The 17,297-nt window shown below is 45.2% G+C and overlaps 1 protein-coding gene across 1 annotated transcript in view; it reads left to right on the top strand.

Annotated features, from left to right (window-relative positions):
• Window positions 1-17,297, top strand: part of SCUBE2 (signal peptide, CUB domain and EGF like domain containing 2) — a 68,317-nt gene that overhangs the window by 34,073 nt on the left and 16,947 nt on the right. Inside the window, exons 12-16 of the mRNA XM_070425334.1 lie at window positions 299-415; window positions 655-741; window positions 2,675-2,779; window positions 5,419-5,574; window positions 5,934-6,140. Coding sequence (XP_070281435.1) covers window positions 299-415; window positions 655-741; window positions 2,675-2,779; window positions 5,419-5,574; window positions 5,934-6,140 — 672 coding nt within the window. The remainder of the gene's footprint in view (window positions 1-298; window positions 416-654; window positions 742-2,674; window positions 2,780-5,418; window positions 5,575-5,933; window positions 6,141-17,297) is intronic.

The following is a 17,297-nucleotide window of genomic DNA, read 5'->3' on the forward strand; positions in this document are numbered from 1 at the left end:
CTCCTTAAAGAGTTCAAAAACAGGAGATACTTTGCAGGCTCTTTGGTGTTGCCTTCTGTGCTTCTGCATAGGTTTATACTCGCTTCTGTTTTTCTGGTTGCTTTTCTGCATGAAAAAAAATAGCATACAAATAGCTCCTGTCCCTTGGTGGGGAACAGTGCCCGGTGTCTTGTGTTCTATGCTGGGTGTCAGCTCTACCTTCTTTTCTTGGGCCTTTGCTGCCTGGGACCCAGCCGTCCTCGTCACGCCTGGAAGTGTCCTTCTGTTTCTGTGAATGTCTGTATTTTGTCCTGCCTAGAAGTGAAGGGGGCCCTGCCCACTAGTGTGTCGCCCCACGTGTCCCTGCACTGCGGTAAGAGTGGCGGAGGAGACAGGTGCTTCCTCAGATGTCACTCTGGCATTCACCTCTCGTCAGGTGAGTGGTCCCTGGGGCAGGTCCTCATGCCAGGGCCAGGCCTTCCTGGCCTTTAGGTGTTAGCTGCCCTCAAAGGGCTCCCCCCCAACCCCAATCACTGGAGGCCGATGTTTCGAGACCCCCACATGCTAGGTGTTTTTCTAGGGGTCTGTGTGGAGTGGGGGTGGGGGTGATTTTAGCGGCTATCAGGTGAGACTGTACCTTGTTTACGTGTTGATCATCCACCTTCTGTCTGTTAGGACTGCAAGAGGCCTACTCTGTCACCTGCGGCACTTCCCCTCCTCTCAGGAACAAACAGCAAAAATCAAATGACTCTGCTTTCGGGGGTAATTACCGAATCTGTGTGTCCTCTCTGGGGCTCACTGTGTGCAGTGGGCTTCACTCTGGGGTGCTGTTCCTGGGTGTTGGCTTTGTTTTCTTTTCTCTTTATCTCCTCGAGGCCATGAGCATGTTACAGGATGCTCTTGCCTGTAGCCTTGGTGCCTGCACTCTGACATACCGTGTGGCAGACACTTACTGTGTCCACTGTGTGGTGGGCGGCTCCGTGTTCAGCCCTGGTGGGTCATCATATTGGGCAGAGGCCTGCAGAGCTCTGGGACCAGGAGACTCAGGTCTCCCAAACTACCCTACCCTAGAGCACCCCAAAGGCCCAGCGGGAACGTGTGCCTGGGGCACGTGGCATTGGTGGAGATAGACACGGGTATGACAGGGGGAGCAAGAATTCTGTCCAGAGAGAGGACCCCAAACCCTTTTTGCTTTGTCAAAACAAAAGAATGAAATTTAAAGCTTTTAGGCAGCTTCATCTTCCCAGATTTAGACATCTCTGTGATTGTGTCATGAGAGCATCTGAATGAAGAAATGGTTCTTGATGTCCATATTATATATATGAGCAAAGCTAAAAGCCCAAAGCAGGATACTAACAGCTCGCATCTACTGATCAAATATTTAAAATACGCCAGCCACTGTATTATATGTATTAGCTGATTTAAGCCACATCACAACCCTCTAGGCCTATTTTACTGTTATTCTCATTAACCAAATGAAGAAACTGAGGTTCAGAGAGGTGAGATAATGCACCCAGAGTGGCTCAGATAAGAAAGCGGAGCCAGGATTTCGACCAGGACATCTGAATCCAAAATCTTAAGCTTTATCCATTCATGTTCTTCTTGCCTCACGTTTGGACCAGCCAGAGCAGACTTCATGGTGTGTTTCACCAAACCCCTCAGTGATGGTCACTTGGAGATTTAGGCCACTCCAAGGATGGGCAAGCAAATAGTTCACAATTCTTACTCTGTATCAGATAGTAGGCTACACTTTTTTTTTTTGCATTATCTCATTTAATTCTCACAACAGCCTGGGAATGTAGGTCCCATAATTATGTCTATTTTATAGATGAGAAAACTGAGAACCAGGGAGATTAAGTTCTCATCACAAATTGAAGAGCTAGAGTTTGAATCCTGGTCATTGGCTCCAGAGCCCAACATGTGGTTCAGACTGACTGTGGGAGGAGAGGAGAATTCTGCACATGAGGCTCTCCAAGTGAGGGTCTCCAGATCCTGAAAATCCGAGCCACGTGTAGTGAGTGCATTCAGTGTGGACTGGTGGCCCCAGCCCTGTCCTCCCAGAGCAGCTGCTTTTAGGAGAATCTGCCCTTCCCCGTGTTCTTCAGCAGCCTTGTCCAACTTTTGAACTAGAGCAGTGGTTCTCAACCTTCTGGCCCTTTAAATACAGCTCCTCATGTTGTGACCCAACCATAAAGTTATTTTCATTGCTACTTCATAACTGTAATGTTGCTACTGTTATGAATCGTAATGTAAATATCTGATATGCAGGATGGTCTTAGGCGACCCCTGTGAAAGGGTCGTTCAACCGCCAAAGGGGTCGCGACCCACAGGTTGAGAACCGCTGAACTAGAGGATTTTGGTCTTCTTTCTTGGGAAGGCACAAAAATGAACTCTTTTTTTAAAACAACAACAACAACTTACTGCTGAGGTTGTTTTGGGCTCACCCTTTGTTATATTTGAGCGCCTTATTCAGCTCAGATGGACGAGTGTTAGTTCTTAGGAGGCTCCTGGTGCCCCAGTCCCAGGTGATGGGCTCCTCAAGGTCCAAACCTTTCTTGGGCTCATGGTTAAGAGAGGGGCTCAGGGTATGCAGCGTGCAGTGGGACCCAGCCACTAGGTAGCTCTCCATTACCCAGCTGGTGTTGCCATTCCTTTGCCTCTGAAGGTAACCTCTCTCACTTGTTTCTTTCTGAAGATGTCGCCACCATCAGGACAAGTGTAACCTTTAAGCTAAATGAAGGCAAGTGTAGTTTGAAAAAGGCTGAGCTGTTTCCCGAGGGTCTGCGACCAGCACAACCAGGTATGGAATCAGATGGCCAGCGCAGGGAGCCTGCCTGCATGTTGGGAAAGGGGCCCGTAATCAGCTCGAGCCCTTCAGATGGGGTCCAACAATTCAGAATCTCTAAGGCCTCTCTGCACAGGAGGAGGAGGAGCCTAGCCTAGCATCCCGTGTAGTTCTGGGGTTGGACTTCAGCGCTTCCTTGGCGAGGTACAGGTGGGGGAGCTCTGGGGAAACCTGTGAGTTCGCAGGAATCGATCAGGGCTCTCAGCTGCATTAGCACGCTGCGATCATATTGGGTTAAATTTTCCAGATCTTCAAGTTTGCTTGAAATATAAGCCAAAGAAATGAAAAGAGGTTTGGCTCAGAGAGGATAATCTTTGATGAACAAGGATGTGATATCCAGCTTTCCTGCTGGATCTGGTTTCTGGAGGCTTCAGCAGAGCAAATCCTATCCAACTGGCCTTATTGAGAAGAGCAGGACCCAACCCTCCTCTTTCCCCCCAGCTCACATTTCCAGGATTGTTTCGTTAAAATAATTTTAGAGGGGACAAAAATCAGAATCCAAGTGTTGGGGAGGCTTCTTTCCCCAATCTACCCTCAAATAAATCATGCAAACAAACAAACATACAGCTCACTGTAGGCACTTTGGACTGCCTTTTTTAAGTACCTAACCAAGATAAGTTTTGGTACCTCCATTTAAGGGAAGATTATGCAGCTATTAATTATATGTTCCAGAGAATGTTTAATGACATAGGAACATGTTCTTGTTGCAAGATGGAAAAGGGTGGGGGGGGGCGGGTAACACTTTGTATATCTAATACAGCCCAGATTGTGTAAACAAAAAAAAGAGGGTAGGTAGGAAAAAATGCTCAGCATATCATTTGTATTGGTTATATCTGGGTGGGGAGGATGATGGGTGATTTCATTTTTATTTTCTTCTGCATTTTCCAAATTCTCCACAGTGGGCATTTATACTTTTAGATTAGAAGGAAAAAACATTATTGAAAAACAGATTTGGTGTTTAGATTACTTAATGGTGGTATACTACTGTTAGTTTCTTAGTTTTGATAAATGTACGTTTGTTTAAAAAATCTTTTAAAATATATTTTTATTGATATCAGAGAGGAAGGAAGAGAGAGAAAGAGATAGAAGCATCAATGATGGGAGAGAATCATTGATCAGACTGCCTCCTGCACACCCCCTACTGGGGATTGAGCCCACAACCCTGGCATGTGCCCTTCACCAGATTGGAACTGCAGGCCGAAGCTCTATCCACTGAGCCAAACCAGCTAGGGCTAAATGTACATGTTAATGGAAGAAGTTAGTTAACTTCAGGGGAAACTTGGTGAAGAATAAATGAAAACTCTCAGCACTATCTTAGCAACTTTCCTGTAATTCTAAACTTATTTCAAAACAAAAAGTTAAAAAAAATCAATATGGGAAAATTGAAAGGGGGAAATGAACATCTGTTTACTTAGAGATTTAAAGTTAACCTTTTGAAAAAGTAAGATTGATCTTAGGGGAAATATACAGAGGGCAAATTGAATTGGCCTTTTTCTTTCTTTGGCTCCTGGTGAATGGTTGAGCTTTGAACACCCTTGTAATGTTAAAGAAGAATATGATACAGATGATATGTAAGTTCAATAAAACAAGATTTTAAAATAGAGACAATTCAATTGTGTGGGTGATATGTGGATCAGCTCTTTGATTCGGGTTAACAATCATTAGTTAGCCCGGCCGTCATGGCTCAGTGGTTGAGCATTGATCAGGAGGTTACTGTGCAATTCCCAGTCAGGGCACATGTTCAGGTTGCATACCCCAGTGTGGGGCATGCAGGAGGCAGCCAATCAATGATTCTCTAGCATCATTGATGTTTCTATCTCTCTCCCCCTCTCTCTTCTTCTCTGAAATCAATAAAAATATATATATTATAAAACAAGAAAAAGAAAAAAACAATCATTCGTTAAAAGAGTCACTGGAAGCCAGGCGGCGGGGGAGGGGGTGACAGCCAAAGTCAGCCCCAGGGACGTGCAGAGCCCTGCTTTGCCCAACACTTTCATTCCCATCCTAGATGCCTTCATGACACTGTTTGGTTCTGTTGATTCTTTGTGCCATATATCGCTCCTGCTTATTTCAAAATGAGACATCAGTGTTGATGTGCGTCCCAGCTTTCCCTTTGGGTTGGAATTACTTCAAGGTCAGTTTGCCTCAAAGCAGGAGTCGGTTTCCTGCTTTCCACTCCTGTGCTCATTCCTTATTTCAAGTCTCAGCCCCTTCTTGGCACATCACAGTCCAGCTTTAAGGAAACCAACTGTGAGATCACGAGTGCCCTTTAGCAGACGGGCACTCAGGAGTGCAAGGCGACCCTGGCTCCTGCCTGCCACGTATGTGGCTGATCAGTCGAAAACATCCAGCATTTATCCATGAGAATGACTTTCAAGGGCTCAATCATTAAGTTACATAGGAGGCGATACTGACTCTTCAACATCAAAATGTCATCGTGCTGCAAGCTGAGGGCTTTCAACGTCGTGGCATCTGGAGTTAATCATTTAGTCCCTTGAGAGTGGTTTTAATGAAATGTTTACTGAGCTCTAGCGAATGTTCGACTGAGTGCTTTGCCGGAATTTGGCTCCCGATGATTTTGTTTCTTCATACAGAGAAGCACAGCTCAGTAAAAGAGAGCTTCCACTACGCACACCTTACATGCGGCTTCCGCAAGCGAGTCCCGGGCGCCCCAGGCCGACCAAGCGCCACTAAGGAAGTGTTTATCACTGTTGAGTTTGAGCTTGAAACTAACCAAAAGGAGGTGACAGGTTGGTTTGAAAACGGTCCACGGTGCCGGGCTTCTCACAGCTTGCTCCTTATTCCTTCGCCTTTCACTTTCCATTCTTCTTGGGTGGGGGGTGTAGTGCCACCACTGAAGTATCTCCTGTTTTTTTTTCACCCCCAAACTAAACTGAATTGGTTTGGAACCTGATGATTTTATCCGCTTCATGAAAACCCAAAGCTACCATTTTGGTCAACAAATTTCTCTTGGTACTGAATGCTGCCCAGCCTGCTAGGTGCTCAGTCCAGGTCTCCCCACGCTGACCACAGGGAACTGGGGGGCCCTGCTCATCCTCACGGGCTGCAGCCTGCCGTCCTCCCCACCGCTGTCCTCTCATTTCTGCAGCTGCTTGTGATCTGAGCTGCATCGTAAAGCGAACAGAGAAGAGGCTCCGGAAAGCCATCCGCACGCTCCGGAAGGCTGCCCACAGAGAGCAGTTCCACCTCCAACTCTCAGGCATGGACCTCGAAGTGGCTAGAAAGTCCCCCAGAGCATCTGAACGCCGGACAGAGGCCTGTGGAGTGGGCCAGAGCCACGTAGGAAACCAATGTGGTGAGTGGCCCGTTGGCCGGCACATTCTTGCTAACAGAACTGTTTACAGCGCCACAAACACTAAGGTACCAAAAGTCTGGCCCACCCTTCCCCTGTCTGGACTCACTCCGGAGGACACCCCGGCCATCGACTCCTTTGAGAACTACATGGTGGTGGCTGTCGTGTGTGCTGGACCGGGAGCTCCCCAGCACCTGGCATGGTGCCTGGCTTGTGGTGGCACTTAATAGAGGTTTGCTGAATTGAGGGACAGAAGGAAAGAGGCAGGGTTGATGAGAAGAGGGAGTGCTGCCCTTTGAGGGTCTGAGGGACAGTGGTCTTCAGATGACTGTGGTCTCCCGGCTGGGGCAGGACTGCAGGGATACGGCACCATGAGCCTTCTGCACTCTCCACTGTCACAGCTCCCCTCCTACCTCTGGCTCGGCTGATGGTGGCAACGCACAATCTCCTGTTCACAGTTTTGTGCAGAGGCGAGGCTGTGGCTGCTCAGCTACCTTGTGAGATCCCTGAGCTGCAGTCCAAGGTTCCTCATAGGGTCAGCCTCATGGATGTTGGTGTGTATTTGTGTGAATTAAATTTGAGATCTGGCGTTTGTGTAGCATCAATTCTATTCCTCTGATGAAGTTCCAGGCAGGAGGAACCTGGGCAAGAGGTTCTAGAGTGGTTGGTCTTGAGATTTGTTTGTTTCGAGAATCTGCTAGGCAATTGTGGGAGATTCTAGCTGAAAAGTCTTAGATGGAGAACATTGGGAGTCTCACTTTATAGTAATGATTTATGGTAATGATGTATTGAGTTCTCACCTGTCTCAGGTACGACACTGTGTCTAAGCACTGTGCTGCACTATCGTATTTAATCCTATTAGAAATCTTACCGGGTAGATATTACCTTCACCTAACAGATACACAAACTGGAGCTCAGAGGGCTAAGTTCTCTTGCTCAAGATCACATGGATGGGCCGACCCCAAAGCCGGACCCTTCCAGAATAAACTGATGTCCTGTCTGAAGTGTCAGTAGAATCACAAGTCTCTAGAAATGGAGCGTGAGCTGAGGAGTAATAAATCCGTGTTTCCGAAGAAGCAAAGCTACACTCCTTGTCAGCAATAGCCCCACAGCCCAAATCTGTTGCTTCACCAAAACATAGTAAATATCATGTATAAAATCAAGTGTAACTGTCCACCAGAGGCTGGTTCTCAAATAGTCTTGACTTTTATTCCAGCTGACTCTCTTAAAAAGAAAAAAAGAAAAAGAAAGAAAAAATAACACAGCTGGTTGGCTTGCTCTCATTTAAAATTCGAAAGTTCCAGTTTCTGTACCAAAATGGTGATGAGAGTTGGCTGTTGCTGCCTTACTTTCCAGGGTGAGTTTCAGAAACTTTCAGGGATGGTCAGGCTGGGCCTCCTCCTGGTCCCTCAGAGCGAAATCCCTCCTCTTTTCTCCATTTGCCACCTGTTAGGGAGAGGCCTGGTAGGCTCGCCAGGAGCCTCTGTGGCCAGTTAACAATTCAGGGAAAACTAGTGCCAGGGGCCTGTGGACCAGCTCCCAGTGAGAGTATTACCAACACTACCAGGAGTGTGCTTCTGGGGGTAAAGGCTCAGCATGAGGACCAGGAGCTGCTTAAACAGAGGCCTCATGGCCATGACCGCTTATGAAAGACACTCAGCATGGGATGTATGTAGCTGGTGTAGGTGTGTGAATGTGTCCTGAGATGCGGGTCATGCTAAGTTAGGTTGGATTCCTTGCTCAAGGAGGCAATGTATCTTGTCTCAAGAGCTCCCTCTAGCAATGGATGGGTTTTGTAGCCCACATGGGACCAAACCAGGTTCACCCTGTCAGAAGCAATGTTGAATATTTAGAGGAAACAGCACAAAGAATAACTAATGAAAATTCTTCCTCCTGCTGGAGGAAGGAAATTGGTGCAAAGAGCTGTTGGGTGTGTGATTAGAAAAGCTTTTTACCCAGTAGACTCATAGCACAAGCAAGCCACAGTGTGTGTGTGTGTGTGTGTGTGTGTGCGTGCGTGTGTGTGTGTGTGTGTGTGTGTGTGTGCCCGTCTCTGAATTCTGGTCTATTTGATGGTGTTAGAACTTTGTAAGCACCAGGATTATTGGTATTTTCTGAACTAAGGATGGTACATACCATAGAGACAAGCCTAAGGTAGTTCTTGTTGGAAATTATTTTCAGCATCTTCAGAAGAGAGTTCAAAAAAGTGTTTTGAATCACCTGGAAGGAGAGATGGACCCATTATGTTTTCTTTTAAAATATTTTTAATTTAGTTTTTGATTACTGAAATAGTGCATGTTTCATATGCTACAGAATTGTATAAAGGTGAAAGTTCTCGCCTCAGCTCCCAATCCCACTCCCCAGAGGCAATCATGGGGAAAAACTTACTGTGTATTTTTATGAACATATAAAAATGAAATTTTATTTACTTATTCAATAAATATTTATGGAGCACCTACTGTATGTCAGGTACTGTTGCAGGTGCTAAGAATCCAGTAATGAAACAAAAAAGCAAACATCTCAGCCCTCACAGGGTGTCCGATGCCAGAGGTAGACCACCATCCAATAAACAAGGAAATACACATGTAGCAGATGGTGGAAAGGGTATGAAGAACAGGAAGTGGTGAACTGTAATAGAAAGAGCCAGGGCATGGGGGAGGAGTGAGGAGGCGCATACTCTCCAAAATGTAGACTATGGTCTTGCAAAATGTCACTTGGGCAGAGGTGTGAAGGACGGAGGAAGCAAGCCATGGGGATATCTAGGAGAAGTCCCAGGCAAAGGCAAATACACAAACCCTGAGGCATTTGAAAGAAGGCCAGCTTGATGAGGGCTGAGGGAGGGGAAAAGGAAGAAGAGCAGGTCACTGGGGAATGAATGGTGGTGAGGACCACGGACTTTGAATCTGAAAAGTGAAGCCGATGAGGGCTTTGAGCAGAGGAGTCACAGAGTTCTGACTTACGTCTTAAAGGGCAACTTTGGCTGCTCTGTTGAAAACAGAATATAGATGTAGTGTGAAAAAAACATTTAAAAATATATTAGTGTAATTTGAATAGTGCTATGTGCTGTTTTTAACTAGAGTAGATCACTATATCTTTCCATGCTAATAGAGGAGCTAACTCCTTCCTTCCTTCCTTCCTTCCTTCCTTCCTTCCTTCCTTCCTTCCTTCCTTCCTCCCTCCCTCCCTCCCTCCCTCCCTCCCTCCCTCCCTCCCTTCCTTCCTTCCTTCCTTCCCTGAGGATATGTTTCTACTGATTTTAGAGAGAAAGGAAGGGAGAGGGAGAGAGAAACATTGATTGGTTGCCTCTCATATGCTTCCCAAATGGGGACTGAATGCAACCTGCGTATGTGCTTTGACCGGAAATTGAACCCACGACCCTTTCGTGCACAGGAGGATGCTTCAACCAACTGAGCCACACCGGCCAGGCTAACTTACTTCTTTTAAAGCTTCCTAGTCCTTTTTAAAGATGCCAGTATTTATTAACCATACCAAATAGCCCTCTATTGCCACCCTATTGGTGGATATTTAATTATTTGTAATTTTTTTTATTGCAAACAATGCTGCAATGGATAGTCTTTATTTGTGCACATGGCCAATATTTCTGAAGGATAGACTTGTAGAAGTACAATTGCTGGGTCAGAGGAAATGCATATTTAAAACTTTAATAGATACTGCCAAGTTGCTCTCCAAAAAGATCATACTAATATATATCCCTCTCACATTGTAATTGAGTGCTTATTGCCTCACATCATTGCTAACATGGGTCAGTTGTAACTGATCTTTTACATTTTTGCAGATCTGATAAGCAAAAATGATGAAGTCATTTTAGCTTGTTTTTCTTTGATTATTTGTAAGACTGAGCATGCTGTCATATATCTGTGACCATTTGGATTTCTAGTTCTGAAAATATCCATATTTTTTGCCTATTTTTCCATGGAATTATTTTTTTTCTAATAACACTTAAAAAATAAAATTTTAAGTCCCAAGTTACATCAAAGAACAGTCACTTCTGACCAATTAAATACTTTCTTATAGTCATTTTTACATAGCGAAGTCTCATTAATTTGGCATTCAAGGACTTTGGGACAGCCTGTTCTGCAGGTGACCTTTGTACCATCTGTGATCAATTTTAGCAAGATGGGAAAAAAGAGACAGAAGTTATATTCTCCAAAGAACAAATTCCTTAAGCTCCATAATAATTCATAAAGTCCTTAATAGCTAAAGAAGAATTAATGATGACATGGGTTTCTAGCTGTTTTTTGTTCAGAGCTATTTATCCTTTCATAAAAAAATTAAGAAATATACTTGTGGTCTGGCCTGTGTGGTTCAGTTGGCGGGGTGTTCTCCCATGCACCAAGAGGTTGCTGGTTCAAATCTGGGTCAGGGCACATGGCAGGATTTCAGGCTTAATCCCCAGTGCGGGGAGTGCAAGAGGCAACCGATGGATGTTCCACTCACATGGATGTTTCTCTTTCTCTTTCTCTCTCCTTCTCCCTTCCTTTCTCACTAAATATCAATAAAAATATTTTTTTAAAAAGAAATATACTTGCTACTCTATATATTTTTCTATTTGAGTATTCTTAAAACTTGAGATTTTTAAAAGACACAATCCAGGCAACTGAGAAATGGGGAAGTATTTTAGTGCCTGGTGAGAGACTAGGAACGTTTAATTCTGCTTTCAACAACTGTAGCTTTCCTCTGCAGCAGTTGGGAAAAATTAATTCAATCAGTACTTATTGCGATACCATTCTGTGCCACTCTATGAACTTGGGATAAAGCATGAGAATATAATGGGTGAGGGGCCTGCTCTTATGAAGGTTGCAATCCAACAGAGAGGGAAGGACAATACAAAGAAGAAAGATGATTTCCGAAGTTGTAAGTGCTATAAAGATAATGAAACAGAGAGGGCCAGAGGCAGTGAGGGGTCATCTCCACAGGGTGCTCAGGGAAGGCTCTCAGAACAGGTGATATTTGAGGTACGGCCTAGGTGGGAAGGAGGACCATGCTCTTTTTACAGATACAGAAACAAAGGCAGAAGGAGGTGAACCATTTACCCAGTGTCACCCAGCAAGTACGTGGCAGAACCAGGATTCAAATCCAGATCTGACTCAAGAGCCTATGTCTCAACTCTCTCCCTTTAAAAACTCACCTCTCCTGGATCAGCCTGTGCCCGGTGACTATCTCACTCAGACTGCACCCACACGGAGAGCCCTCCATGGGCCAGCTCTGTGGTGGGCGCTGAGGAGGCCTGGATAAATATGACACCGTCCCTCAGGTCACACTTAGCCCTCCCAGGGAAGAGCCCAAAAGCATTTCCAAAGAGAGGAAGCTGGAACTGAGTTTTGAAGAATGTGCATAGGACCCGTAAGTGGAGAGGAGTATTGAAGCAGAGGAATAGCCTTAGGGAATGAGAACCAGGAAGATGTGCACAGGGAGTTCTGGCATTTCAGTGTTACTAAGCCTGAGTGCAGGGTAGGATGTGGGGGGCAACGAGGCTGGTGTGGAAAGCATGGCGAGTTATGAGAGACCATGAATCTATAATAATAAAAGCATAATATGCTAATTAGACTGGACAGCCAAACGACCTTCCCGACGGCATTCCAGACGTCCTTCCAGATGAAGCCGCAGCGGTGGTGGCTGAGGCAGAGGCGGTTAGGGGCGATCAGGCAGGCAGGCAGAGGCGGTTAGGGGTGATCAGGGAGGCAGGCAGGCCAGCGGTTAGGAGCCAGCGGTCCTGGATTGTGAGAGGGATGTCTGACTGTGGGTTTAGGCCTGATCCGCAGGAATCCCATCCCCCGAGGGGTCCCAGATTGCGAGAGGGTGCAGGCTGGGCTGAGAGACAACCCCCGCCCGTGCACTAATTTCGTGCACCAGGCCTCTAGTATGTCAATAAGGAGCCTTGACTGTCTCTCTAGGTGGCAAGGTGCCAGTAGAGGATTTAGCCAGGGAGCATCCAGATCATATCTGTATTCTAGAAAAATTTCTCTGGCTGGATTGGGGGTCAGGACTGGAGTCTGAAAAACCATTTTGGGAACTTTCGAATGCTTCTGATAAGAAATATTGAGAACATGAAGGCCGTAGATGGAGTAGAAAAGAAGCAATGGGTTAGAGAAATATTTAGAAGGAACTATAAGCAGCATTTGGTGATATATTATTGACTTGGGGGCAAAGAAGAGAAAAGTATTGGGGTGAACTCAGAGATTTCTGACTTGGCCTCTGATCCTGGCACTTACTTCCCATATGTCACTCATCTCACCCAGCCCTGTTTCATATGCAGGAGGCACTGAAACAAAGCCTGTGGGTTGATTGAATAGATAGATGAATGTGATCACTGGGGAAGAAATAATCAGAAAAGATTTATAGGAAAAGCAGAAAAAAATGGGCTCTTGAGAGGGCATGAGAAAGAACGAACTCAGATATTGAAAAGGAAGCTACAGACTGAGTTTTGAGTTGAAGACACTGAGAGAAGTGCAGGGAGTCAAGTCAAAGAGGTCTCTGGGCCTGAGAGAGAAGCAATCGAAGAAGCACGTTGGAAAGGTGAATGCGATGGTGTAACAGAGCTGAGGCAGAGAGGAACAGAAGGCAAGGGAAACCGCTGGGAGGTTTGTGCAGTAACTTGCATAAGGGATGGTGAGGATCACAGGACACTGGTGCCATAGGGATGAAGAGTAGGGGTGGACAAAGGGGACACACCTGTAGGAAGCTGCAGCTCCCGATGGAGCGGGGAAGGAGAAGTCTGGGATGATAACTGTGTTTGGACTCCAACTGTGGGAGTCTTGGTGACGGGGAGGGTAGAGATGCATTTATAAAAAGAGTAAAGCCAGAGGGGTAGGAAGGACTGGGCAGGGAAGGAAAGAGAAGCATTCCCTTTAGGCGAGTTGAATTTAAGTTGTAACAAGACTTCCAGATGGAATGGGAGTCTAGGGAAACAATTTCCTCTCTCCATGTCCAGACCAACCCTTCTGCGTCTGTCTACACATGTTCTGACTTGCCTTTTGTTAAAATCAAAGAACAGCCCATGCTCCTACCTAAGGCTCCTACCTCCGCTTGGGTCTGGAGCCCATTCTCTCTCACCTTCTCGAGAATGTTGCTCCGGCTATTGTCCCACTGAACCGCCACATACCACCACCCTGATCTCTGAATTCTCCTTTTCCACTCGATCATTTCCAACAGCACACAAACCTATCTCCTGTCTTAGAAAACAAACACCTTCATTTGACTTCATGCTTCTCTCTGATTCTTTAATCCCGGGTTGAGCAAAACTCCTTGAAAAAGTCTAAACTCACTGTCTTTGCTTCCTCTCCTCCAATATTTTCCTTAACTGTAGCCAATCTGGTTTTCATTTCCAACCCCACCACTAAAATGGCTTTTTCCAAGATTTCTAACAACCTTCACATTACCAAATCCAGTTGCCAACACTCACTCAGATACCGCCAATCATTCCCTTCTGGAAATACTTTCTTCTCATGGGTTTCAGACACATGTCTGGTTCTCCCCCTGCCTCACTGGCTGCCCCCTTTTTTATTTTCTACGCCGGTTCTCTAAGTTTTGGCCTTTCACTATCAGGTACCCCAGGGCTTAGTCCTCTATCTCCCTCCTCTGTCCTCACACTCTCCTAGGAGACCTGATCCAGTGCCATAGCTTTCAATGCCACCACCTGCTGATGACTCCAGAATTCCCTCTCCGGCTCTGGCCTGTTTTGAGTTAGGGATTTCTCTATTCCAGAACATTTTTTTTTTTTATCACGCACACACGCAGTAAAATATTTTTAAATTTATGAATGTTTACTTGTTTAGACATTACACGATACTGTTGGCCAATTTGTTATGTCCATTATAAAGACAGAAGTATGAAATACACATTAAGTAAATACAATTTTTCAATAGCTGGCTAGCGTCTTAAGGTAGCGTATTTACAGTTTGGCAAGGTTCATTGTTAACAGTAGTGGTCATAACTCCATTTTTCAAAGCAGTCTTTTTGTTAATTGCTAGTATTTTGGCTCAACTTTTGTCAGATCTGATTAAATCATTACTGTTTCTGTACCATGATGTAGTTTGACAAAGAATGACTACTAGGCCCTGGCCGGTGTGGCTCAGTTGGTTGGAGTATCATCCTATCCACCGAAAGGCTGCAGATTCGATTCCCATTCAGGGCACATACCTAGGTTGTGGATTCAATCCCTGGTTAGGGTGCATATGGGAGACAACAGAACAATGTTTCTCTCTCCCAGTGACGCGTCTCTCTCTCTCTCTCTCTCTCTCTCTCTCTCTCTCTCTCTCTCTCTCTCTCCCTCTCCCTCTCCCTCTCTCTCTCTCTCCCTCCCCCCGCCCCCTAAAATCAATTAAAAACAACAATACATAACCCCAGGTGAGGATTTAAAAAAGAAGAATGAGCACTAGGAGGAAAGCTGTGCCAGCCTGGCCCCTCCCTGTCGTTCACCGTGCTTACATCATGGGTGCTACCTTCCCCCAGGTTTCTACAGGAATCACTTTTATTTTGTGCCTTTTATTTTGTGACAGTTTGGTTGAAACTAGATAATACAGTCTGGAAATCTATCCAATCAGCATAGTTACACTGTGATTTTTCTCACTATGTTGAAAAGAAGTGAGTCAGTACCTCCCATCCCCAGAGTGTGGAATGCCTCTTTGTTCTTGAAGACCATGTGTCTTCCTGTGTCTCTGACTCATGGAGATGTGTACTGACTGAGGGCCAATCTTATACCATTTACTAACCCAGTGAACCTTTTTTTCTTTTTTTTTAAAAAAATATTTTTATTGATATCAGAAAGGAAGGAGAGGGAGAGAAAGACAGAAACATCAATGATGAGAGAGAGAATCATTGATTGGCTGCCTCCTGTCCACCCCACACTGGGTATTGAACCCGCATCCCAGGCATGTGCCCTGACTGGGAATTGAATTGGTGACCTCTTGGTTCCTGGGTCGACACTCAACTGCTGAGCTACACTGGTTGGGAAAACCTTTCTTTCTTATTTTTGAGGCAAAAATTAATATCCATAGATGTGGACGTGTTTTGCACACAACCAGTGGATCATCCTGAAACTCCTGAGTTGTAATATTCTACCTTGGAGATCAGCTGTACAACCCAGGCCTTTTTAATATCAACGCTGCATGGCAAACAAGCATCTCAAGCTCAATGTATCTAAACAAAATATTGTATCCCCCTCCCTCTCTCCCAAATAAAGCCTGTTTCATCTCGGTAAATGGCACTTCTATTTACCCAGTTGCTCAAGTTGAAAACCTCTCGACCTCTCAATTTGTCATGCTCTCCATCCAACCCATTAGCAAATCCCTCAGCTCCGCCTTCAGATTATATCCTGAATCTAACTACTTTCGTCCATGATTACCTCTGGGTTCCAAACCACCGTCTCCTCCCGGTCTGCGACAGGCTCTGAATTGTTCTCCTCACAGAATATTTTACTGCGTGTGTGCATGATAAAAAAAAAATGTTCTGGAATAGAGAAATCCCTCACTCAAAACAGGCCAGAGCCGGAGAGGGAATTCTGGAGTCACCAGCAGGTGGTGGCATTGAAAGCTATGGCACTGGATCAGGTCTCCTAGGAGAGTGTGAGGATAGAGGAGGAAGATAGAGGACTAAGCCCTGGGGTACCTGATAGTGAAAGGTCAAAACTTAGAGAACCGGCATAGAAAATAAATTGTACTGACTCACTCCTTTAGTCTTTCTCTAAGCAGCAGCCAGAAGATCTTTTAAAAACATGTCAGATCGTGTCACTCCCCCATCCAAACTGCCAACACACTTAAACTTCCGATGCCTTTACCATGATTTTCACGAACCTATGTGATACGGCCCTCTCTTGCTTTTTAAAATTAATCTCCTACCACCACCCTGCCCCCTTCACTGTGTTACTGCTACATTGGCCTTTCTGCTACTAGGCAAGGCCTTTGCAAGTCTATTTTCTTCTGGTCTCTGCTCAGAGAGGCCTTTCCTGGCTACTTTTTTACAATGGCACACACAAATTCACCCCCACCACTCTTTGTCTTCCCCTCTTACCCGTTTTTTTTATTATTATTATTCTCTTTATCACACTTACCACTAGTAAGTATTCTACTACTTACTTATTTGTTTGCTCATTTATTGTCTGTATTCTTCACTAGAATGAGAGCCCTTTAGGGCAGGGCCATGTCTGTCTTCTCTGCTGCATCTCCAGCTCCTAGAGCAGGGCCCTGCACATACTCATTGCTCAGGAAGTGTTTTTTTCCTTGTTATTGAATTTATTGGGATGACACAGGTTAACAAAATTATACAGGTTTCAGGTGTACAATTCTACAACACATCCTCTGTGCACTGTATTGTGTGTTTACCATCCTGAGTCAAGTTTCCATCCGCTGCAATTTATCTCCCTATACTCTCCTAACCACCCCCACTCTCCCTCCTCCCGGCAATTGCCACACTGTTATCCATGTCCATAAATTTTTTCTCTTTTTTTCCCTTTTTATGCTCAATTCCTCCACCGCCCCCACCCAGCTTCCTCCTACCTCCACCCCCGACAGCTGTCAAGCAGGCCTGCTCTCTATTTGTGAACCTGTCTCTATTTTGCTTGTACCTGTCTTTCTCAGACTGGCTTATTTCACTTAACATAATGTTCCCCAGGTCTATCCATGGGGTCGCAAACAGTAAAATTTCCTTCTTTTTTATGGCCGAGAAGTATTCCATTGCATAAATGTATCACAGCTTTTTTATTCACTCGTCTGCTAATGGACACTTGGGTTGCTTTCAAATCTTGGCTATTGTAAATAACACTGCAATGAACATAGGGGTGCATATATTTTTTCAAATTAGTGTCTCAGATTTCTTCAAATAAATTCCAAGAAGTGGAATTGCTGGGTCATAAAGCAGTTCCTTTTTTAATTTTGAGGTCACTCCGTACTGCTTTCCACCGTGGCTGCACCAATCTGCATCACCACAATATAGTGCACAGGCGTTCCTTTCACCACATCCTCACCAGCACTTGTCATTTGTTGATTTATTTGTGATAGCTATTCTGACAGGTGTGAGGCGATATCTCATCGTGGTTTTGATGTGCATCTCTCTGATGATTAGTGACGCTGAACATTTTTTCATATGTCCAGTGGCCACTTGTATGTCCTCTTTGGAGAAGTGTCTATTCAGGTCCTTTGCCTC

Source organism: Myotis yumanensis, unplaced genomic scaffold (genome assembly GCF_028538775.1).
Source record: "Myotis yumanensis isolate MYYU_CA2020_CCGP unplaced genomic scaffold, mMyoYum1.0.hap1 SCAF_10, whole genome shotgun sequence".
In the NCBI taxonomy this organism is placed as follows: domain Eukaryota; kingdom Metazoa; phylum Chordata; class Mammalia; order Chiroptera; family Vespertilionidae; genus Myotis; species Myotis yumanensis.